Source organism: Gorilla gorilla, chromosome 4, assembly GCF_029281585.2.
Source record: "Gorilla gorilla gorilla isolate KB3781 chromosome 4, NHGRI_mGorGor1-v2.1_pri, whole genome shotgun sequence".
Classification (NCBI taxonomy): domain Eukaryota; kingdom Metazoa; phylum Chordata; class Mammalia; order Primates; family Hominidae; genus Gorilla; species Gorilla gorilla.
The window spans coordinates 150,378,689-150,403,768 of NC_073228.2; the positions used below are offsets into that span (position 1 = coordinate 150,378,689).

The 25,080-nt window shown below is 40.4% G+C and overlaps 2 protein-coding genes across 7 annotated transcripts in view; one reads left to right on the plus strand and one right to left on the minus strand.

Moving 5' to 3' along the window:
- Positions 1 to 2,850, plus strand: part of TCERG1 (transcription elongation regulator 1) — a 64,331-nt gene extending 61,481 nt beyond the window's left edge. For 4 of the 6 annotated variants that reach the window (XM_004042758.5, XM_019028053.3, XM_004042759.5 and 1 more), the window contains 2 exons: positions 491 to 591; positions 1,790 to 2,850. In XM_004042758.5, coding sequence (XP_004042806.2) covers positions 491 to 591; positions 1,790 to 1,991 — 303 coding nt within the window. In that variant the 3' untranslated portion in view covers positions 1,992 to 2,850. Of the gene's footprint in view, positions 1 to 490; positions 592 to 1,412; positions 1,512 to 1,789 lie in introns of those variants that run through there. The other 2 variants (XR_002006119.3, XM_055387305.2) reach the window with 2 other exon arrangements.
- Positions 2,851 to 3,738: 888 nt separating this feature from the next.
- GPR151 (G protein-coupled receptor 151) lies at positions 3,739 to 7,544 on the minus strand. Its single transcript, XM_004042760.4, has one exon. The coding sequence runs from the start codon at positions 7,465 to 7,467 to the stop codon at positions 6,208 to 6,210; it is 1,260 nt and encodes a 419-aa protein (XP_004042808.1). The 5' UTR covers positions 7,468 to 7,544; the 3' UTR covers positions 3,739 to 6,207.
- Between the last annotated feature and the right edge of the window lie 17,536 nt (positions 7,545 to 25,080).

The following is a 25,080-nucleotide window of genomic DNA, read 5'->3' on the forward strand; positions in this document are numbered from 1 at the left end:
ATTACTTTTGGCTTGCCAGAAAGCTAAATGCTCATTACTGTGTAAGTTAAGTATTGAGTGTTAACCTACAGTTGCTGTATCCACAAATTACTGTTTTTGTTCTTGAAGTTAAAAATACAGTGTGCAGGAAGTGAACACTTAATCCTCAATATCCTTATTTTTAAGTGTCCACCTCATGAGGTTGTTGTGAAGATTGAAGTAGATGATCCTCATAAAATGCTCAGCAGTGTAGCACATAGCAAGTTCTCAAGTTTTAGCCACTACTGATTTATGATTCCTCATTCTTTCTATTTGCCGCAAAAATGAGCCTTGCAGATTGTGATTTAATGAATTTTATATATGAACAAAATGTACCCTGTTGCCTTTTTCTTTTGAATTTTTAATTTTATTGTGTGACTTACACATTACTGTTTAATAAATAATTGATGTTTATTTTGGAATTAGTGGGTTTTATTTCCATAATCTTAACTTTTTTTTTTTTTATTAACAGAAAAAACAAAGAGAATTTGAAGAATATATCAGAGACAAATATATCACAGCCAAAGCTGACTTCAGGACGCTTTTGAAAGAGACCAAATTTATAACATATAGGTGTGTGCAATGAAATGTTTCATATTGGCAGTCATTCTCTTTACTAGTCTTTACTCTAATGGTCAGAGCATTCTTTGCATTCACACACATGTTGACATTATTAATTTTTAGGGATAAGAAGATACCAACTTCTGTCCAAAGTCAAATACAGCCCATATCTACCATACTTTTTTTTTTTTTTTAAAGAAAGGGCCCAGATGTCAATTCTTATTTTGTGTTACCCACCCATCCAGTTTTGAATACATACCTTTTTTTTTTTAACTTCACCGCTTTTTTTAGGAATACCCTCAACTATATAAGAATTGTATTTCATGAAGAGACTTTTAAAATAATCTTTCACTATCAGTTATCTTTGCCTCCTCTGAAGACTATTCAGTGTGGTTAGATCATTCTAAAGCATGAAATCGTCTATTTAAGCTCAGCATAAACATTTTCTTTTTCCCTCAGAGGAAAGCATTTTGCTGGGTACATTTAAATAAAAATTGTAAATTATGAAATCAGAGCCTTTAAACAAGATTTCTCTGTAGCAAACCCAACAGTTCTTCACCCCTAACAATTTATCATCAGGAAAACAATTTCGCATTGCTTACCAGTCAGTATGCAGGAAACCATTTTTGTTTCATGCTCCAGCTTTTCTTCTTTAAGAGAGAAATTTGAAACATCTTAATAAAGGGTATGTGCACGGGAGGCTAGATAGTGCTGAGGGTGTGGTTTTTAGATATTTTGTCATTTGGATTTTTTGGTCAGGATCCTTAATGTTTTGCATCAGCTTGGGCTTTTAAATTAGATGTGAAGTAAGACTTCTTTCTACATTTTTATAGTTAATTTAGTGAAAGATGTGAAAGTGAAAGCTTGTGAAAGATGCTGGGATTGGCAGCCCCGCAGACTGAAGTCCTCTGTTCATCCACAGAACAGGTACAGCACGGGCAAGATTTACCCACCCACCCTCAGCCCTGATCTGGAGGGACCACCACTAGGGGTGGGAGGGTAATTCAGCTTCTGAGGCCCTTTCACTCCTTGGAGTCTTTGCTGAGGCGACTTACAAAGGTGACCACTGCCGTGAAATTTTTCTTAAAAAAAAAAAAAAAAAAAAAAAAAATGGAAACACAATTAGGAACTAGATGGACATTTCCAGCTCATTCCTGAAAGACCTGTGAACAGCAGTCAGTAATTCTTGGACTTCTTTTTCTTATTTCAGATCCAAAAAATTAATCCAAGAATCGGATCAGCACCTGAAAGATGTAGAAAAAATTTTACAGAATGACAAACGGTATCTAGTACTGGACTGTGTGCCAGAGGAGAGGCGTAAACTGATTGTGGCATATGTTGATGACCTGGATCGCCGGGGTCCACCCCCACCTCCCACAGCATCGGAGCCCACGAGACGATCAACAAAATAATTCTAAATACTCTTCCATAGGGGCATCTATTCAAAATGCTTGCATGAGCCAATTTTCAGGTTTTTACATATATGTGCATTAGTCAACCTATTGCGAAACCATCTGACAAACAGAAGGAGAAGCATTTGTGAACAGTTTCTGAACAGAACACTTTGGAAATATTTATGCTTTTCTTTGTGTGGCATGACTGACATACATACTCAAATATAGGCTGTCTCTAGTAAATCTTAAAATCTTGAAGCTAAAATTCATCCTTTTATGAGGTGTGGAAGTCAGTGACTTGGTGACGTTCTTCCTAGCAGTGTTAATACTTGCAAGAAGTAAGAGCATTTGTGGCTTGAACTTGCCAGATGCACAGACTCCAAGAAAACCCGAGTTGGGGTTTGTTTTGTTTTGATTTTTTTTTTTTAAAGCGGGTAAAAGAGAAAACACTGAAAATTGAATTCTTATCTTCCAGAGGCTACGATTATTATAATGGACAATACTTTTACCTTTGTCTCTAAAGATCAGATTAGTTTTATTTGTTCACTTATGTGCTTTGATTATCCCCTCTGAATTATAGACCAAGTCTTGTTGTTTAGCCTAAGAGAAGATTTATGTAGTAATTTCTTCTCAGGTATGGAACCACGGTCATAACTAACATGTTGGCCAGAATAGAACCACTGGTTAAACATATTTTATTCACCATTAAGTGATCTTTATCAATATTCTGGATTAGACAACAAATTACCTTTCTGGGTGTTTCTTGTAAACTATACTCCTGTTTGAATGTTAAACTTTGTTGCTAAAGTTTAATTTTAAGATGTTTGAATGTTCAGTTTATGTATTTGAACTACAATAAACCAACCCTTTTTATATATCTGTATTGTATATGATTGTTACTTAATTTTTAAGAGCTTATTTTAACCTGTTTTTAAAAGAAGCAGCAAATAGAATTTCGCACAAAGTAAGTTGACTCTAAATCTTAAGTATTACCTAGTTTTTAAAGGTTTGAATATAATAATGCAGTATTTGCAGTATAAAAAGGAAGGAATTTGTAGAGAATAATTTTGGTGCTCAAGTCTCTTAGCAGTGCCTTATTGCCTCATAGCAAGAAGATGCTGGGGTTTTTTTTGTTTTTGTCCTTTGTATTAATGTATGATGGTTTGCGCCTTTTTGGCATTCTTTCAACATGTCGTGTACATCACACCATGAATCAGTTCCTAATTGATATATCTAGCTTTACCTCCCGAGTTAAAAAAAAAATCTTTTTATTTTATGCCTTCATAGGTTGCTCATTTCAGAGTGCCACATAAATAAAATGTTTAAGAAAATATATATGTTAATAGAATAATTTATTTTCCATTATCTCATACTGACTATGATTGTAACAAATCCTAGAAAGAAGGAATACCAACAGATCTGTATTTGTATGTTGTGTGTATACAGTCACAGACACACACATTCACATCCATGTTATATAGTTCATAGCTTAAATCTATTAAGTGCCATGGAAATTTTGTGAACTCTGTATGTAGGAACCTGGCATTGATCAGACTAAGGTCTTCAGCTGTAAAGTTGATAAACAGGATATGTTTTTTCTTTTTATGCGTACAAAGGATCTTACTCTGTCTCCTAGGCTGGGGTGCAGTGGTGCCATCATAGCTCACAGTAACTTTGAACTCCTGGTTTCAGTGATCCTTCTGAGTAGCTGAGACTGCAGGCATGCATTACCATGTCTGGCTTTTTTTTTTTTCTTTTTAAAATTTTTTTAGAAATGGTTTCACTCTGTTGCCCAGGCTGGCCTCAAACTCCTAGCCTCAAGCCATTCTCCCACCTTGGCCACCCAAAGTGCTAGGATTACAGGCGTCAACCGCCACACCTGGCCTTCTTCTGTTTCCTTTTTTTTCTTTCTTTGAAGTTCATTTTATAAGTTCATTGAGTGATTTTTAAGTACTGTGAGGAATGAAATTGAAGTGCTTGCCAAAAGGAGCACAACTATTATGTAGTATGTAGAAATATGACTGTCTCACAAGGGTAAAGTTTCCAGAATGCCTTATTTTGTTATTCTGAATTCCACATAGTATTGTTTGCCCACTTACTACATTGTTTCTCACAGTAGAGAAGTGAGAAGAAAACAGTTTGGTGATATCTGTTCTAATTTCCTACTTTTGTCTTAAAGTATCTGGGTTTGATCAGATAAGATACAAATCAAACTTCTCTAAGCAGATTTTTTAAGGGATCAAGTCGGGACTTAACTTTGTGTATCAGGTTCTTAATGAAAGGTTCATTGTAATTACTCTTTGTTCCAGTGTCTGCATCTTGATTTGGTGCTTGTTAGCAAACTGAAAATCAGTTCACCCTGAGACCTGTTCCAGTGTTAAGGTCGAACAGCCCCATAAAGCTCCATTGTTCCTAATAGTGATTTTGGAATGATAATTCAAGACAAAGACAGCTTTAAATCTCCAAAAACTATCTGAAGTAAAGCGTAATTATTTTTATTTCTTTACAAGTTTAAAGTGTCAAACCCTGGAAGCTTACATCCTAAATTTACTGCATATAATGAACATAAAAATTATTAATTCAAATAATCACAGACAATGATAATCCTTTTTATAACTACCATATCACAAAACAATATTTTGGATTCTTGGGTTAAATTTTACTTTATTTGAATACATGAGCTTCAAATAAAATTTGTAATGAAGGATGTAAAAAGAATACAGCCCTACCTCCTGTGTTAAAAAGCAAACTATGACCACTTATGAAAAAGCAAAGAATCCGGAAACCCATAGACAACATAAAAAACAAAATCTTTTTTTTTCCATAACATATCCTTTATATTTCAGATTCTCCATGGCTTGGTTTGCCCTAAAGGCATTTCTATTCTGAGGGAACCTTTCAGTGAAAATACCCGAGTTCCATAACAAAGTAATCAAGAATCATGGGTGAATGTCATTATACTTAAAAGGGGCAGAAATATATCATAATCATGTTTTATTGGGTATGTTTTACCTTGCTATAAAATGAATGGTTATTGCCTGTTACTCAGATTTTACCATATGTCTGGGTACACAGTTTTACTGCTTTTCTTTCTGCATTGCCCTTATGCTTTTTATTTTGTATTCTTAACCAAATTCTGTCTTGCATTTGTTGAATTTTCTCTTTTTGATATTAATCTCTTTCTCAGGTTGCTCGATTATTTTTATAACTTAGAAATCCTATAGTATTTTAAAAGTTGAGTAGGGTTCAAGTTCAATGTTCTGAGTAAGGGTAAGTTTAGTACCATTAACAAGAAAGATCACCATCTCCATCTTCTATTTGTATTTGAGGAGTAATCTATAACTATATCATTAACCATGGTTTATCTTGGGAGAAAGGAGATATTAGGAGGAACACATTTCTGCTTATAGAAAAATAACCTTCCCACATTTTGGAAGTGAAGAGAGGGCATTTTTTAAGTATTTTTTCCCCCCATATCAGACTGCTGAATGTCATTGGAAAGCTGCTACAATTCTCAGACTTAGAAACTGAAGACTCATTCAGGTAGCTTTAAAAAGTTCACTGAAGCAGGCTTTAGTATAAGTTTGAATTTATTTAAACTTAGCCAGAACCAGCCATGGCTTGAAATGAGTCCAGAATTGGAATAAGGTGCTGTTTCTTTTTCTTTGACCTTCAGTCATGAACATTATGATACGGACTTTTCATCAAGTAAATTAACACTTATTAAGTAAATGAAGAACGCATTAAAATTTATCATTAATGTGTTAAAAATCTCAAGTGAAAGTAGATTTTGAGCTTTGGTTATGTGAAATACAATTTAGTAGGTAAAATTAGGACTAGCAGGTCCCGGGTGAAACTGAAGTTAAAGGGGCTCAGCTTTGACAGAACTTCTACTGCAGGCTCCAGCCGGTCCACTACAGGGCTGGTCCTAGGGGGTACCCAGTAAAACCACTGTGAACAAATGACAGAATAGCCAGGCTGTCTAATCACTTTGACAGCAACATCTTTACACAACACTTAAATTGGGAAGCCAAGTTCTAATTCTGAAACAATTATTACTTCTAACATGGTTCTCTACTTACCACATTGCACATTTGGAAAGTGTAGATTGTGAAATATTTTTATAATTCCTAATGGTAATAATTATATCATAGTTTGTAAAGTCAGCAATATTGATAAGCAGCAGTACAAGTAAATACAATAGTCACAGTTTGTTTTGCTTTGAAACTTAAATCTATTTAACACCTTCCCCTGTCTCTTGATCTTCATGTTCCCAGGGGATAGGGTCATTGTCCTGTACAGAAGGGACTGTGTCCCTCTCATGCCAAAACTGCTCTACATCAGGAAGGATGGGAATCTCTGCCTTCTCAGTTTTCCCTTTGCCAGAGGAGGGAGAGCTGGGTTTCTCTTTTTCTGGTATGGATGCTGGGGATTCTGGAGATGGAACCTTGTCAGGAAGACCCTCTGAGTTGCCAGCTGGTGTTTCCTGAGACTCTGAGACAGTTGGAGGTTTTTTGGTTATCATCCATTTCCATACACCTTTCAAGCCTTCCCTGAACTCTTCCGACATCACAAGAAAAATGAGAGGATTTGCTGAAGAGATGGAAAACATCAAGACTTGAGACAGGGCTATGAAACCTTGTGGTGGGGCCGGGCCTGCAGCCTTCAGATGCCATACCCACAGCCAAGCTACCCATTCGGGGAGCCACAGGAGAGCAGAGGTGATGGCAATGCTCAGCAGCATCACTGTGACTTGCTTTGAGCGTATCTGGTTTCTAAGATTTTGAGTCTTAGTTCCTCGTTTTTTACATTGGTCATAAGCTCTCCAGAAATAAAAGCTGGCAAAAAGTAATGGAAGGCCAAATGCCAGGAGTGGGTAGAGCTTACCAAACATCGACATAAACTCTTCAGCCACAGCTGGTACATCCACGAGGCACATTTCCACACCTTCATGATGCCTGATGGTGCTAAAGAACCATTCCGGCAGGGGTAACAGGCTAGCCACAGTCCAGATGGCCACCAGCACTGACCAGACGGTGTAGTTGTGGATACTCACTTGCTTGGCTGGGTCACTTGCATACATGAAGCATACTTTGGCCACCACAACGATTGTCAGGCTCTTGGCTGCCATGCATGTGTGGATAAACCAGTCAGAGGACTTGCAGACAAACCAGCCTAGATCCCAAACACTTTTGGAGTATGCCGTAGCTCGGATAGGTGCAGAAAACAGCAGGAGGGAGAGATCAGCCAGGCTGAGATTCAGAATCAGGGAGTGGATCATGGATGGCTTTCCTTTCCAAGCATTGTGAAGGAGGATGCCAATCACACACAGGTTTCCCACGAAGCCCACCAGGCAGACAGCCACCAAGAGAGCCGGGATGATGGTTCTCCAGTCCTGGGAATCAGAGGGCAGGTACCCTCCGGCAAAGTGGAGGTGAGCAAAGGACACATTCATGCTGCTGGAGTTAGAGTCTGCAAAGGCAGCTGCCAGCATCACTCTTCACAGCTTCTCACAGAAGTTAGATTCTTATTTAGGTTTGTCTTTCTGCCTGGGCTCTTTTGCATAGGAAATAAGTACTCTGTCGTCAGTGTCAAATGACACTTCTGGATCCTCCCCTTGCTTATTTCCTGAAAGCAGAATGTGGAAGGAGGCTGGCTGTTAAGCTCTTCTCTGCTGCATACAATATACTTGTGACTCTACCGACTGTCAGATAGCAGGAGCACATGGCTGCTGCTCATTAGCAAGTCTAATACCAAATCGTCAGCCCTGTGGAGTAATACAAATATACCCATAAATGATGAATGAAGAGAACATACATGTAAGTGGCATGTGTTCCTTGGGGGGTCACTAGAGCCAGTCAAGGCAATTATTTTCAACCAGCTCTTCCTAAAATCTTGACTGCTGTCTGTAATTTAGTGAACACTACATCTGAACCAAGTTCTTTGAACTTCACCTGATGGCCTGATCCAGTGGGTCTGGAGTAGGGCCCAAGAAATCACTTCTAACAAGTTCCCATGAGACTCTGATGCTGCAGGTTGGGAGACCACACTTTGAGAACCACTGTTTTAAACTGAGAACTAAAGCTTCTCCTACCCACTCTGCAGAGATGAGCTTCCTCTTCTTTTCCCCAACACTTACAACCACCTCAGTCCCATCAACAGCTGGTTGAGTTCAAACACAGCTGGATAATGAAAACAAGTTAGAAGTCCTATTAAAAAAATCTAATTATGGATGACTCTCAGTTTATTCTATTACGAGTTTTTAGAGGTAATTTTACAGCTCCAAATTAGAACTGCTTTACATACTAATAAGACTTTTCAACAAGTGATGGTGATGAAGGCAACTGCATGATGAATTAAGCTGCTTTTCAGAGAGCATTCCTAGAGGATTTACCAAGATAAGAGAAATGAAAGAAAAATCAATATCTATGTGGAAGGCATTTAAGAGATTTTTTAAAAGTATATTTTAAAGTTGGTAAAGATTTTGTGCTGGGCACACTGGCTCATGCCTGTAATCCCAGAATTTGGGGAGGTGGAGGCGGGAGGATTGCTTAAGGCCAGAAGTTCGAGACCAGCCTGGGCAACAAAGTGAGACCCCTGCCCCCACCTCTACCAAACAAACAAGAAAAAAAAAAAAAGAAAAAAAAAAGCCAGCCATGATGGTGTACACCTGTAGTCCTAGCTACTTAAGAGACTGAGGTGAGAGGGTTGCTTAAGCCCAGGAGTTCAAGGTTGCAGTGAGCTATGACTGTGCTGCTGCACTCCAACCTGAGTGACAGAGTGATCCTCTGTCTCTAGAAATAAAAAAATTCTCAGATAAGATGATTTGGTAGAACTAGCCCTGAAATTTTAAAATAAGCAATGGATACTCTGGGGGGATTAGAGGAGCTCAAAATGTTCAGAGAATGGGGTTTGTGGGGTTGATATGAAGATACATGCTACATTGAGTGTGGCTAGTCAGAAAAGCTAAAGCATGATATACAGGAGAGTATGCTGCTGCATTCAGATCTCTGGATTCTGGTACTGTGCTTTCACGTTTTTCGCAAGTAAAGAAGGGTCTGACGTTTTAAAAATCTTCAGTGTCCTGGAAAATAAATAAGTACTGATCAGTATAGCTATTGGGACAGTGGTCAGTGGTGCTGGGTTCCTTTGTTTCCATTTCTATTTCCTTTTGCTTTCCTTCCTTTTACCTCTGGGAAGTAGTTGTTCCTATAGAACAGTAAATTGGGGCAACACCTTATTCCAGCAAGGCACAGTAACTCCCAGTAACTACTTAAGGATGAAATATCCTTGAGTCTCAACAAGCATCACTTTTGGGTGTGAAGAGGCCCGCAACGTCTTACAGGGAAGAAAATGGGGGAGGGAGCAGAGTGATGTTTCGCAGATTGTAGACTACAAGGAAGGTAGTTCACTTGATGTATGTGGAAGAGATTCATTCAGAACCAAGAAACAAATATACTGCTTCACACTGTGGCTTATATATTCAAGATTATGATATTCAAGCCTCCTGAAGCTGTATAAGATAAAAAGCTAAATGGGTTCAAGCCACCTTTAATACCATGGAAATTTGATTCTTAATAGACAATTGAGGGAAACTAAAGACTGTCATGTGGTACTTCCCAAGTCTATTGGTACTGACTCAGGGAAGCATCTCCTGGTGCTCCAGCTAGAGATAAAGTCTTTGGACTGAAGGATAATGAACTTTCTCCACTCTTTTGGGAGAAATTTATTTTAACTTTTTATTTAAAAATAATTGCTGCTGGGCACGGTGGCTCACACCTGTAATCCAAGCACTTTGGGAGGCCAAGGCAGGTGGATCACCCGAGGTCAGGAGTTCAAGACAAGCCTGGCCAACATAGTGAAACCCCGTCGCTACTAAAAAATACAAAAATTAGCCAGGTGTGGTGGCACACGCCTGTAGTCTCAGCTACTCGGGAGGCTGAGGCGGGAGAATCGCTTGAACCTGGGAGGCTGAGGTTGCAGTGAGCCGAGATGGTCCCACTGCATTCCAGCCTGGGTGACAAAGAGAGACTCTGTCTTAAAAAACAAAAAAATAAAAATAATTGCAAATGTATAGAGAAAAAATGCAAGAAGAGCACAAAGAATTGCCCTATATACTTCATCTGAGTTCACCGATTAATTATTTATTGAGACACAGTCTCACTTTGTCGCCCCAGGCTGGAGTGCAGTAGCGCACTCTTGGCTCACTGCAAGCTCTGCCTCCCGGGTTCATGCCATTCTCCTGCCTCAGCCTCCTGAGTAGCTGGGACTACAGGTGCCCGCCACCATGCCTGGCTAAATTTTTTTTTGTATTTTTAGTAGAGACGGGGTTTCACCGTGTTAGCCGGGATGGTCTCAATCTTCTGATCTCGTGATCCACCCGCCTCGGCCTCCCAAAGTGCTGGAATTACTGGTTTGAGCCACTGCGCCCGGCTGAAAATTTCAACATGTGATTGTGGAGGGCACATAAAGATTCAGATCATACTATCCAAGTTTCACATTTTACTTTGAATATTAGCACTTGTATATCTGAGTATCTGATGTATGTTATATGTGGCTTGTATCTACATTTTCTTCATTTTAAAATTATTTCCGTATAAAGGATAAATGTAATTAGCAAACATAAAAGAAGTCTTTATTTGCATTATAAGTGGAAGTTATTTGAATCTTTGTTTATAGCATATTCACTTAAAACATAGAATTCAGTTGTAGATGTGGTGAACATTTGTCAGGTTTCCTTATTTTTATTTATTTTGGGGAGGTGCCAAGTATCTGAACCTCTCCTGTTGGATAGAGATAGATTCTGGGGAAAAATGATATGGATGGGGTGGATAGAGCAGAACAATTAAAAACAATTGAGAATTATTTGAGATGGAAACTGGAAACAACCTCATCCCCACAAAATGCTGGAAACAACCCAAATGTTTATCAGCTGGTCAATAGATAAACAAGTGGCTACCTTCATGCCATGGAACATTATTCAGCAATAAAAATGAATGATAAATTCAACAATATGGATGAAAAAAAGCACTATGCTAAATAAAAACATCCAGACCAAAAAAAAAAAATACCTACGGTAAGATTCCATTAATAGGAAATGTCCAGAAAAGGCAAATCTATAGAAACAGGAAGTAGAATAGTGGTTCCCTGGGTCCCGAGGTGGGAAAGGGGAGTGACTGCAAATAGGCACAGAGGATATGTTTGGGGTGATGAAAATGTTCTATGATTGCATTTTATGGTATGCAAATTATACCTCAATAAAGCTCTTTTCAAGAAAGGAGTTATTTGGGATGGAGAAAAGGTAAAGAGCAGATTTCCCTGCTCTTGAAATGCTGAGTAGCCTCCAGCAGAATGGATATTCTATTCTGAGACTTTTTAATTTATTTTTATTTTTATTTTTTCTGAGGGCTCTGTCGCCCAGGCTGGAGTGCAGTGGCACGATCTCAGCTCACTGCAACCTCAGCCTCTTGAGTAGCTGGGTCTACAGGTGCCCGCCACCATGCCTGGCTAATTTTTTTGTATTTTTAGTAGAGATGGGGTTTCGCCATGTTGACCAGGCTGGTCTTAAACTCTGACCAAAAGCAATCCACCCACCTCGGCCTCCCAAAGTGCTGGGATTACAGGCATGAGCCACAACAGCCTATTCTGAGTGATTTAAAAAAATAGTTTATGAAGAAAGAGACTGTGGTCTAGAGGGACCAAGCGAAAGGACAGTGCTGGGTGAGAAAGGATATGAGGGGAGCAGGGAGAAAGGGAGACTCAGAACGTAGAGACACAAAATTTGCTGGGTCCCTCTGATGCCTAGTGTCCCTGGCTTTAAATGGTCTTTCAGAAAAGCCTTCTCTAATTCCACACTTAAGCTAAGGCTGTAGCCACAGAGCAGCTGCCAACCCCAAATGCGTCAGCTGTGTCACTTTCCTGACACACACACCACTCATAGTGATGTTGCCAGGAGGTCGGCTCTGGACATTGAGAAGCAGTCATCAAACAACTGAACATCTGAGCTGTAGGCATATATATATATATACACACACACACACACACACACACACACAATTCTGCTTTATATGTAAGTTACAGGTGACCTCAGTCAGCTTAATCTTCAAAAGAACCCAGAAAAAGCAAGTTTGTGGCCAGACTTTTAAGTGGCTTCTGGTCAAAACAGGGCTAAGAGTGACCTCTTACTGGGGCTGGGCAAAGTTTACCCTGTGGCTTATTTCCAGAGAAGGGGTAATAACAATGGCAGTCATTTACTGAGTGAGTCATAAGCTCCACCTTCTGAGCTAAGCATTCCAGGCACTTGGACCTTCATGACAACTCCTGGAGATGGGTACGACGACCCCAATTTACAGATGATGACATGGAAGCATAAAGAAATGCAGTATCTTGCCTGTGGGTCTGTAGATCATATAGGTAGTAGATGACAGAGTTGGGATGGAAACCTCTGGAAGTCTGACCCCAGAGCTGTTCTCCCAGGGGTTTCCATCCCAACTCTGTCATTTACTACCTGTGTGATCTCTTCCATGATCCCACCCCACCAAAGAAGCCATGGGAAGTACTGTTCTTTAAGCAATGCAGTTCTCAAATTAGTATAGTTTAGTTCAACAAGCATTTATTGAGCCTTTGACACTGAGAATATACAGTGCATGTACCTCCTTTCCTAACGTGAATGCTTACTGAGCTATTTTCTCTGTGCCAGGCACGATGCTAGACTCTGGGAGCCCAGGATCATAAAGGGTCCCTTTATTTGAGGAGCTACAATCTAGTGGGAGAGATGAATAAACAAATAAGACATTTCAATGACAGCTAGATTGTCATTGAAGAGTACTGGCTGCTGTGGATGCCTGGAAGAGGGACGCCTGGTCCAAACCAGGAGCTGGGTCTGGTGGAAGGGTCAGGCAAAGGCTCCCTGTTAGAAAAGATATCTAAGCTGAGACCTTAGTCATGCACCCACTTACTCATCTCTGCCAGAGCCTTTTGAAGCTTATCATTGTTGTGTACGCAGTACCCCTGTATTAGAAGCACCAGAAAACAGCTATTGCTTATCAGAGGAGTTAGCGTTGTTTATTTCAGGGCTTTGAGAGTTAACCTCTTTGTCTACCTATAAGTTTTCAGGCTCTGAACATTGCAGGTGAAGCTCCTGGTGAAACAGAGTGGATTCAGCTGGGCTTTGCCAACCAGCTGCAGTTGGCTAGCAGGTTGAAGTGTTTGAAGAGCGTGCCTCAGCTCCCTCTGTGGACGCTGCACGAGTGAGCCCTCAGCTTTGCAGTTCTGCACCAGTTTCACTCCTACACGCAATGTTGGAAAGGCCATAATACACAGTTAGTGTTGCTTTCTTTTCAGACTGCTTTGCTTTGCTGAGGGTTCCTTTCTCTAGTCCCCAGGTTGTGCTCCTTTTCGGACTACAGTTATTTTGTTTTTGTGGAATATCTTTGGCTGTGGGACCTTCCTGAGTGACATGTCCAGGATTTAGTGTCTGGTGTCCTGGAGTGTTGTTCCAGAATACAGGTGCAAGCCAAGTGATCTTCATCTCTAAGGTAAGTGTCTGCATAGGTGTGGCGGGGTCTGAGTGGCTACTCCTACAAGAGACCCCTCTCCTACTTTTGTTGTTGGTTATGTAGCCCTGAAGTCCTGCTGTAGGAAAGATGATGGAAGAAGATTGATTGTGCCGTTAGTTACACAGTGGTCATCAACTCTGGAGATGTAGATTATAATTTTATCATGTTATTTAATTGATAAGCCATTTATTATTGATTTGCTTATGTTTTCAGACTTGATGGTCACCCTGTATATTCTAAATCCCACAGAACTGGGTTTGTGAGAGCCAGGTACTGGGAATTGGGAGATCTGAACCCTATCTCCAAGAAATGAGACTGTTATATCAGAAAGAGGCTGTTTTGAATGATCTGGGCCAAACTTATTTTCCACATGTGGAGACAGATGCTCTGAATGTGTGCGTGACTTGTCCCATGTCAGCAAGGCACAGGCTGGTGTCCAGGAATCTCAGCTGCCAGGTGGATGCATCTTCCTCTCTACCCTGTCCTGCACTTTTTTCTGCCAGGTGTGTTTTTTTTGGTGGTGGTGGTGGGGGGTCTATGTTAATAACTGCTCATTTAGACTTCATGGAGAACAAAATTTGGACATAGATGCGATGGCTCTTCGGAAAGCGAAAGGATGGTAGGAACATAAGGAGATGACTGTATTGTGTCAGCTTAGGTAGAACTTTCTTTTCTTGAAAAAGTCCTTCATAGTCATATCCAAACACAAGTGGTTGATATTTTGATGCACTGCATTCTTTTAACTCCCCCTTTTCATCCCAAGAGTTTGTTTTTTTTAAAGTTGTTGTAATAAAATAATAATTGCAGCTATGATTTTCGTTACTATGCAATGAGGGGCCCTAGTCAGCCAAAAAGACCCTAGAGAGCTAGTGGGGATTGATTTCCTCCACCAAGAAGATGACATGGTTCCCTAAAAAGGAGTATATTGTTTTAAAAGAACAGAGACTTTTCAGCAAGTAAAGTGCTAAGATAGGGGCCCAGGCTGGTTAAAATCTACTTTAGACATAATAAGCCCGTTCCTGGCTACAGGTGTTTTGTTTTTGTAGAGTATTGCCTGCTTTAAGTTCTTACTAAATGATGTGTTCTTTTATTTAGGGAAAAACCTAGTTGTTAAAAAACAATAAAAATTCCATTGTCATGACAACCTTGTACAGTGAATTTTGTCATGTTCTTTTGTTTGAAAAACAGCTTTATTGTGATATAATTCATATACCACACAGTTTACCGATTTAAAGTGTACAATTCAAGGTTTTTGGTATACTACTCTTTTCATACCTTGCCCACCCTGTGGGGCCGGTGTGATTGTGATGCTCTCTTCAGCACCAACGAGAGCAGTTTCCATGACTACAGAATCCAGCAGGTGGAATGGCATCTTCACACATGTTGCAGACATCCTAGGACCAGACGAGCTGGGGAAGGAATACACAGTATTCCAGTTCCAACTCTAACTTCATAGCTTGGTGGCATGTTAAGAAAGGAGCTCCATTGTCTTCCTTGGGCCCCAAACTTTGTCTGCCTTAAGTGCAAAAATGCTTCTGAAAAGAGAGCGTCTCTGTGAAGGGGAGTAATAGTAAAACAGGATTTTAGCTGTCATGTGAGAAGCCGATGAGAATTTGTAGACCAGCGAGTCTTAGTCTTTGGTAGAAATATCTGGAGTGTTGGTTAGTCTGACAGTCTCCTCTAAAGATAAATGTCCAAACTGAAGACTCTTCAATCATTCAACAAGAATCTATGAAGCCATTCTAGAAGTTACGGAAAAATCAAAGATGTGGGACTAAGGTCCTGTCAAGTCTTCAAACCCACTCTGGGGAGACAGGATGCGCTTTGGTGAAATTGTCGTCTGTCATGTTACATAGGAGGATATGATTAGAAATGTTGTAAAGCAAGTACCAAATTCATGTCATGGGCCAGAGGTGTTCTTTCTTTAATTGTGAAAAATTTTTTTCAGACCACATCTCAGGCAAAAGTCCAGTGTCTGCAATATAAAAGGAGAGCTATATGGTTTGAAGCAAGCGTTGGAGTGGAATCATGATCCCATTTTCCAAAGCTCCCTCACTTACTGTTGTGGCCCTCGAGGAACCTCCCTGAAATGAATTAATATTAACATATTAATGGTATATGAATCACTGATAGAGTCTAGAAGGAGGTTTAAAAGCTCAGAAGCAGGAGTTTATGAATTGGTCAGGGAAGGCTACATGGGAAAGCTGAGATGTGATACCTCCCAGATATCTCTCTGCATATTTTCAAGTACATTTTATATACATACATAATTTTGGAAAGATCCTATTAGATGCCATTGAAAATTTGATTTTCTTCTTCATATTTTGTCATAAATAACTTTCTGTGTTATCAATATAGATCTACATCTTTCAAATGGCTGTTGAGAATTCTCTTTTATAAGGGACAGAGTATAGGCTGGGGAAGAAGGGGCATGCTTTAGGATCTCATGTCTACCCAGAACCAGCCTCAGCAATTATATTGTCAAAAGAGCTGTCCTTGCCTGTAAACACCAATGACACTGGAGATCATTCAATTGGCTTTAAAACTTGCTATAGCTTTTACATTTTCTACATATGTGGGCACAGGAGCTACATGGAGAGTTGAATCATGTTCAGGCTTTGAATTATTTGCATAATCTAGTTCAAGCTCTTTTCTTACCCAGTCTTAAGCAAGTGATAAATATGACAGCATGTACTGTTGGGCAAGGAACTGTCAGTAGGTCTTCAGCAGTCTCTTAAAATTATTGTTGCTGGCTTTTTTTCTTTGTGTTAGAATATATATATATATAAAAAGGTAACTATGTGAGTTGATATGTTAATTAGTTTGATAGTGGTAACCATTTCACAATGTATAATATATGTATAGTCTGGTTTCTGTATCCATGGGTTCCTTATATGTAGATTCAACTAACCATGGGTTGAAAATATTAAAAAAAAAAACCTGTCTGTACTGAACATGTACAGACTTATTGTCAGTATTTCCTAAAACAGTATAACAACTATTTACATAGTATTTACATTGCATTGGTTATTACAAGTAATCTGTAGATGATTTAAAGTATATAGGAGGATATGCATAAGTTGTATATAAATACTATTAGGTTGGCACTTTTGTACCAACCTAATATATACCATTTTATATCAGGGACTTGAGCATCCTCAGATTTTGGTGTCTGAGGGAGGTCCTGGAACAAATCCCCAGCGGATACTTAGGGATGGATATATATTAAAACATTATTTTGTACACTTTGAATAGATACAATTTTTGTCAATTATGCCTTCATAGAACTGAAAGCAAAGACTTAAAAATTATTATTGATGTAGTTCAAATAGTAATCATAAATACCCTGCCCTTAAGGAGGGCTTACTAAGTACCAGGTCCTTTGTATACCATTCACACAAACTCTAGGATTTAAACACTTTCACTGTGTCCATTTTCTAGATGAAAAGAAGTAAATGCAGTAACTGGTTCCAAGTCATATGGCCTGCAAGTGATAGGCCTGGAATTTAATTCCAGGCAGTCTAGTTTTGGCATTTAAAGCACTAACGTGTCTCCAAAATAGGATTTCTTTCTGATAAGTGTAATACTAGTGAATGAGTTATCCAAGGGAGGTATGAGATCAGCTGCTGCTGACTGGCAGAAATGTATATAATAGGATGCTGTCTGCATTTCTTATACAGAGTGGTTATTTCACTGGTTGTACTGATTACAACCCAGACATTTCCTTTGAGTCTCCTCTCAACTGCAGCCTTATTTACTGTAAAAATAGTAGTTTGGGACCAGGCGTGGTGGCTCACACCTGTAATTCCAGCACTTTGGGAGGCCAAGGCAGGCAGATCATGAGGTCAGGAGATCAAGACCATCCTGGCCAACATGGTCAAACCCTGTCTCTACTAAAAATACAAAAATTAGTCGGGCGTGGTGGCACATGCCTGTAAGCCCAGCTACTTGGGAGCCTGAGGCAGGAGAATCACTTGAACGTGGGAGTCGGAGGTTGCACTGAACCAAGATCGCACCACTGCACTCAAGCCTGGTGACAGAGCAAGACTCTGTCTCAAAAACAAAAAAACAAAACAAAAATAGTAGTTTGGTAAATAATCTTCCATAGATCTCTTTTTAAAAAAATTTTTTTTGAGATGGAGTCTCACTCTGTTGCCCAGGCTGGAGTGCAATGGCATCATCTCAGCTCACTGCAATCTCCACCTTTTGGGTTCAAGTGATTCTCCTGCCTCAGCCTCCAAGTAGCAGGGATTACAGGCATGTGCCACCACACACAGCTACTTTTTGTATTTTTAGTAGAGACAGGGTTTTGGCATGTTAGCCGGGCTGGTCTCGAACTCTGGGTTCAAGTGTCCTCTTTGGCTTCCCAAAGTGCTGGGATTACAAGGGTGAGCTACCACACCTGGCCTAGATATCTTTCTGCATGCTTATAAATATATTATTATATACATGTTTATAATTTTTGAATGAGATTCTACTAAATTTCATTATAAATTTGTTTCTACAAGCAGCCTTCCTTCTTTTCATTAAGTTCCACCCTTCCTTGCTTGGAATAAATGGATCAAGGAAGCTATTTTAATGAAATTTTAAGCGATTCAGTGAAAATATTTGATTTTCAAGCTTGTTTTAAAATTTTTATATATTTAGTTCTTCAACTGTTTATAGTGGAATTACAGCAAAATCTGAATTTAATTAAGATATAAAGAGATAGGGCAGTGTGAAAAGCATTTTGCTTCTCTTGATCTAAAAAAAAAATCTCTTCAAAATGCCCTAGTTCACTTTACTTAGTTATCTTTCTTTAACCTATTGAATACCCTCTGCTGTAGGGTCATCATTCTGAAGGTGACTGTCACCTTACGGGTTATGCAGGGGAACTCCGATGCCAGTTCATGCCTGTAACTTGTGTGTTGTAGTTCTGTAACTTGTGTACAGTAGCTATGGCTACCGTAACAAAGTGACACAAATTGGGTGGCTTAGAAAACACACATCGTCTCACAGTTCTGGAAGCTAAAGTCCAAGATGAAGGTGTCATAAGTTTGGTTCCCTCGGAGGGCTGCGGGTGTGTGCCTGCTCCATGCCTCTCGTCTAGCTTCTGGGGGTTGCTGGCAATCTTTGGTGCTCCCTGGCTTGTAGATGCATCACCCCAATCTCCACTTTCATCTTTACATGAAAGCAAGATTTTACTTTACATGGCATTCTCACTGTTTCCAAATTTCCCCTTTTTATAAGAATACCAATTATATGGGACTAGGATCCACCCAGTGACCTCATTTTAACTTGATCACCTCTGTAAATACCGTATCTTCAAATAAGGTCATGTTCTGAGATATTGGGAGTTAGGATTTCAACATAGGAATTTTTAGGGGAACATAATTTGATCTATAACATTGTGTTTTAGAATGAAGCTGAGTCACTTGGTGATGTCCCTGTTTCTCGTAAAAGGCAAGTCAAGGCAGGGAGAGAGGGAAGATATTTGATGAATCAGATAAATCAAGGTTTTAGATTTTTCTATTATTAACACAGTGGAAGCAATGGAAGCCTGAGGTATGGCTCACGAAGAGTTCATAATCTATACAGGTAAAAGGAAGCCATTGATTGTACGAGGTAGTGTAGTTGAAGAAGTCTGCAAACTTTCAAGTGTCAGACACATGCATAATTAATGACTGCCAATGTTTTGTGCATTTGCAAGGAATGTGACAATTATCATGAATAAAACCAGGGATCCATTCAGCCCCAAATCCTCATTAGTGCTCATACAGTGTGTATAACTTTGCATTCTCATTTGTATTTTCCTCATTTCTAGTCATTTAAAATAATATGTTCATGTAATTGCACAATTCCACAGCTCTACTGAGATGCTGCTGCCGAGTCTGAACCGTTGATTAGTGGGCACTGCCCCCTTGTGATAACTGAAAATGCTGATTGTTCAGCTGATGGAGAAAAACTGAATTTGGTGTTCGGAGGGCAGTTTGTGGTCACAGTGAGTAGCATATAAAAGTAGAAGTTGAGAGAAGGCTAGGGACTGTAATTGAATGGGACATGGATGGAGCTATTGAAAAATATTTTTCCTGTAATCCCAGCACTTTGGGAGGCCGAGGTGGGTGGATCATGAGATCAGGAGATCGAGACCATCCTGGCTAACACGGTCAAACCCCTTCTCTACTAAAAATACAAAAAATTAGCCAGGCATGGTGGCGGGTGCCTGTAGTCCCAGCTACTCGGGAGGCTGAGGCAGGAGAATGGTGTGAACCTGGGAGGTGGAGCTTGCAGTGAGCCAAGATAGCGCCACTGCACTCCAGCCTGGGTGACAGAGCGAGACTCCATCTCAAAAAAAAAAAAAAAAAAGAAAAATATTTTTAATTAGCATAAGCATATTTGAGTATTATAGGCAGAGGAAAATGAACACATAGATAAAAAATGATTCAGGATGTCTGTGAGAGAGGAGGTGTACAGCCCTCTCCTAAATTGTGGTTTCAGAACCAGTGGCGTCGGCACTGCTTGGACACTTGTTAGAAATGCAGAATCCCAGGCCCCACCCAAGACCTCCTGAATCAGAATCTGAATTTCACAAAAACTTCAGCCGATTCATCTCCCTGGCAAAGTGTGAGATTATCTGGTGCACAGCAGAGCGGAAGTGTTTGGCACATGGACCTTAGACTTATTGAGTTGGAATCCCAGCTCTGCCACTAACTAGAGTGTGAATTTGGGAAGTTACATTTTTGGGCCTCAGTTTCCTCAACTACAAGTGGGGAATGATATTAATACATTTCTCATGGGATTCTTGTAAGGCCGCCATCACCACTACCATCACCATCATTGCTAATGTTTAATGAGGGTTTACCACATTTCAGGCAATACTGAAGCACCGTTCATGAATTCATTAGTGAGATCACGAAGGATAAACACCTGCCAAATGGTATGCGCTCATCAACTGTTAAAAACTGACATTTTTGAAACAGACAGGAGACAGGCAAATACTGGGTAGAAGAGGGCAGTTCCCCGGCAAACACCTCACTCTCAAGCATGGAAACCTGCAACCTTAATGGGAACAGGCATTCCTGATTTTGTGCCCAAAAGTTGCCTTTTGGCCTGCCACACCCCACCCCATCCTGTACCCATATAAACCCCAAACCCCAGGCTCCACAAGCAGATGAGGAGATGAACAGGGGAATGGCAGAACAGCGTGCAAGAAAAAAGAGAAGGAATGTCTGAACACTGAGAGGAGTTTGGCTGGGGACGGTCAGAGAGGAGATCAGCCGCTGGATGGCCAAACGTCAGGGGAAGATCATCTTCCCACTCCATCCCCCTTCCAGTTCCCCATCCATCCCAATGAGAGCCACCTCTACCATTCAGTAAAACCTCCACATTCATCCTGCAAGTCCATGTGCGACCTGATTCTTCCTGGATGCCAGACAAGGACCTGGGTACCAAGAGGGCACTGAGCTGTTTAACACTTAAGCCGTCCATGGATGGCAAGGCTAAACTGTAACAAAAGCCAGGCCCACTTGGGCTTTGGGAGTTGCAGTCACCCACCCCTAGATGCTACCATGGGGCCAGAGCCCAGGGGCACTCACTCTGGCTCCTGCACCTGCCGATCTGTGTGCTTCCCCTCCTGTAAGGGATTTGAGCCCACAAGCCACACCCCGTCACACGTCCTGCAAGAGGGGTCGGGGAGTTCTCCTGTTTCACTTTTGGTTATTATAATCACTATAAAGCATGGTGTTTGAGCAAGTATATTGGAATGGACTATCTCAACTGAAGAACTAAAGACGGTGGCTTTGGCAAGTGGAGGCAGGATATTGAGGCCTGCTGGGCGTAGTTTGAGGGCTGAATTCTGAACCCCGGACCCACTATTTGGATTATTGATTATCACAGAAAGGATGCTTTCTAATGAAATCAATTTTCAGAGAGCTTGCATAACCTAGAAAAGAACAAGAAAACTGTTTAAAGTTGTGGTTCTCAAATATTTTGGCCTTTGGACCCCTTTACACTCTTAAAAATTATTGAGGATCCCAAAGAGCTTTTGTTTATGTGAGTTATATGTATTAATATTTACCTTATTAGAACCTAAAGCTGAGGAAAATTTAAAATATTAATTGATTTTAAAACAATAGTATCCAACCCATTACATGTTAATATAAGTAATACTTTCATTACAAAGAACTACACTTCCTAAAACAAAAACATTTAGTAAGAAGAGTGAAATTGTTTTATGTTTTTGCAGATCTCATTAACATCTGGCTTGACAGAATGGAGCTAGATTCTCTTATCTGCTTTTGCATTCAATCTGTTGCAATATCACATATCATGTATCCTCTAGAAAACTCTACGCTCATGAGAATGAAAAAGGCAAATAACATTTTAGTATTATTAGAAAATGGTTTTGGCCAGGTGCGGTGGCTCATGTCTGTAATCCCAGCACTTTGGGAGGCTGAGGTGGGCAGATCACCTGAGGTCAGGAGTTTGAGATGAGCCTGGCCAACATGGTGAAATCCCATCTCTACTAAAAAATACAAAAATTAGCCGGGCATGGTGATGTGTGTCTGTAATCCCAGCTGTTCAGGAGGCTGAGGCAGGAGGATTGCTTGAGCCCGGGAGGCGAAGTTTGCAGTGAGCCGAGATTGTGCCACTGCACTCCAGGCTGGGAGACAGAGCGAGACTCTGCCTCAAAAAAAAAAAAAAAAAAGAAAATGGTTTTGATCTTGTGGTCTCCTGAAATGGTCTCAGGGACTCCCAGAAAACTAGGAGTTTAAAAGATTAAAGCACCCTCATTGTAAGCAAACATACGTGTAGTTGAAGACAAACAATCTATTCTTTTACATTAATTAAATGCTTACTGGGACAGACCTTTGCTGGGATTCCAAGTTGTATTTGAGTGAAACAGAATTTCTGGAAGAAGGGTAATTCTCAGTTTTCGTGAATTCAGCTTGTTCTTATCCACTGTGGGGTTTACCATGCCACCATAGGAGTCTTTGATTAGGGTGCACTTGACAATTGCCTTTCGATTTCCAGTTCAGCTACAGAAAATTTGCTTGGCTTTTTGGTTTCTTTGGCTATTCCTGCTGCTCGTTGGGAATGTGGTGATTAGCTTGCAGGGTATGATCAAAGCATTGATTAACTTTCGTGTCATGTTTTATCTTCTAGAGAGAAGATGATGGTAGTGAAAAATAGACCAGAAATCTCTCTCATTGAATATTTGTCTCTCAAAATATAGCTTTCAAAGAGTATTAAGGTGGAGTGGGCTATAAAATCTTTGCATGCAGATTGGGAATGCCCTATGAGGTGGTGATTCCTCCCTGCTTGAAGAGTTGTACTTCGCAGTCACTCAGTGACAAAGAGCCTCCTGTTTTGTTTTGGCCCCTGCAATGACTATTGTGAGCACCATGCTCTGACAAGAAGTTTAACACCACAAGCTTTGGGATGGCTAAATGCAGTGTAGCTCATGAAAACTTTGGGACCAAATTAATATGCTTTAATTTGGAAAATATGTATTGGGAAATTATTTAATACATAAAATATTTTTGGGAAAGATTAAAGCTTTGTTACGTAAATAAAGCAATCCTGAATTCTCACAAATTTAAAGTATAACCTGGGGGTGGTGGTTTGTGCCTGTAATCTCAGCTACTCTGGAGGCCAAAGCAGGAAAATTATTTAAAGCCAGGAGTTTGAGACTAGCCTGGGCAATATAGTGAGACCCCATCTTAAAAAATTATTTTTATATATAGAGAGATATACATAAATTTACATCTATTATATATATATATATATCTATGTATATATATATAGATATAAATTAGCTTGGCGTGATGGCGCACGCCTGTAGTCCCAGCTACTTGGGAAGCTGAGGTGGGAGGATTGTTCGAGCCCCGAAGTTTCAGGCTGCAGTGAACTGTGATCGTGCCACTGAAATCCAGCCTGGGCAACAGAGATTGAGACCCCCACTCTGTCCCAACCCCCTCAGAAAATCCAAAGTATAATAACAGAGAATTTTTTATTTGATATTTGGTATCCCCATTCACTTTTTTTTTTTTTTTTGAGATAGAGTCTCACACTGTTGCCTGGGCTGGACTGTGGAGTGCGATCTTGACTCACTGCAACTGCCACCTCTCAGGTTCAAGCGATTCTCGTTGCCTCAACCTCTCAAGTAGCTGGGATTACAGGTGGTCACCACCAGGCCTGGCTAATTTTGTGTGTGTGTGTGTGTGTGTGTTTAGTAGAGACAGGGTTTCCCTATGTTAGCCCTGCTGGTCTCAAACTCCTGACCTTGTGATCTGCCCACCTCGGCCTCCCAAAGTGCTGGGATTACAGGCGTGACCACTGCACCCGGCCTCCCCATTCATTTTTAAGTGATGGCCTGTTAAGGTCAGATTTAGTCTTTCTCTCTCTCTCTCTCTCTCTCTTTCTCTCTCTCTCTCTCTTTTCTTTCTTTCTGACAGAGTCTCGCTCTGTCACCCAGGCTGGAGTACAGTGGCATGATCTTGGCTCACTGCATCCTCTGCTTCCCGGGTTCAAGTGATTCCTGCCTCAGCCTCCCGAGTAGCTAGATTTACAGGCATCCACTACCATGCCTGGCTAACTTTTGTATTTTTAGTAGAGACTGGGTTTTGCCATGTTGGCCAGGCTGGTCTCCAACTCCTGACCTCAAGTGATCCGCCTGCCTCCATCTCCCAAAGTGCTGGGATTACAGGCATGAGCCACCATACCCGGCCTAGTTTACATTTCTTGAGTACATATCATCTTATGCTGGAAGGTCAGGAATATGGATAAAGAGAACTTTGATTTTTAGTGGCTGATCTAGTTGCAGGTGATAACAGGCCTGAATAATTTGGTAGTTTTCTACAGTTGCACAGATTTGGCCAACAGAGGGCGGCAGAGTCCGGTACCTTGAGAACACAAATGCTGTGTAACCTGTGCGACTTCCGTGCTTAGCTGGTGTGGGTGGTGGAGACCTTAGTGAACTGGAGAGGAGATCTCAGATCTTGAGAGGACTGGCTTGCATTTGATTCTAGCTGATAGTTGCCTGTGGAGAGAAAACCCTAGTGTTGCAGGGTCGGGGCTTATGATTTTTCAAGAGATGAAAACATTCCAGAGTTCTCAGTGAAATTTTCTGATTTAAAAATGTTGCTCAGGGAGGGAGAGCATTAGGACAAATACCTAATGCACGCAGGGATTAAAACCTAGATGACAGGTTGATAGGTGCAGCAAACCACCATGGCACATGTATACCTATGTAACACACCTGCATGTTCTGCACATGTATCCCAGAACTTAAAATGAAAAAAAAAAAGAAAAATATATATGCATTAAAGAAGACAGATTATTAAAAAAAGTTGCTCAATTTCTTTTAAAGCATTGCTTGGGGAAAAGAAAAATAAAAGCTGTTAGTGGGTTGAATTTGACCTATGGTCTTCCCAGCCCTATAGTATCCTAGGAATGTGATTGACAGCCCAGACTTATTTGTCTCTTTGTATAAAAGGACATTTCCATAGCATTTCCTCAAAAGGGAGGAGAGGGGAATACTACAGAAAACAAAGGTAGAGCTGCTTTAA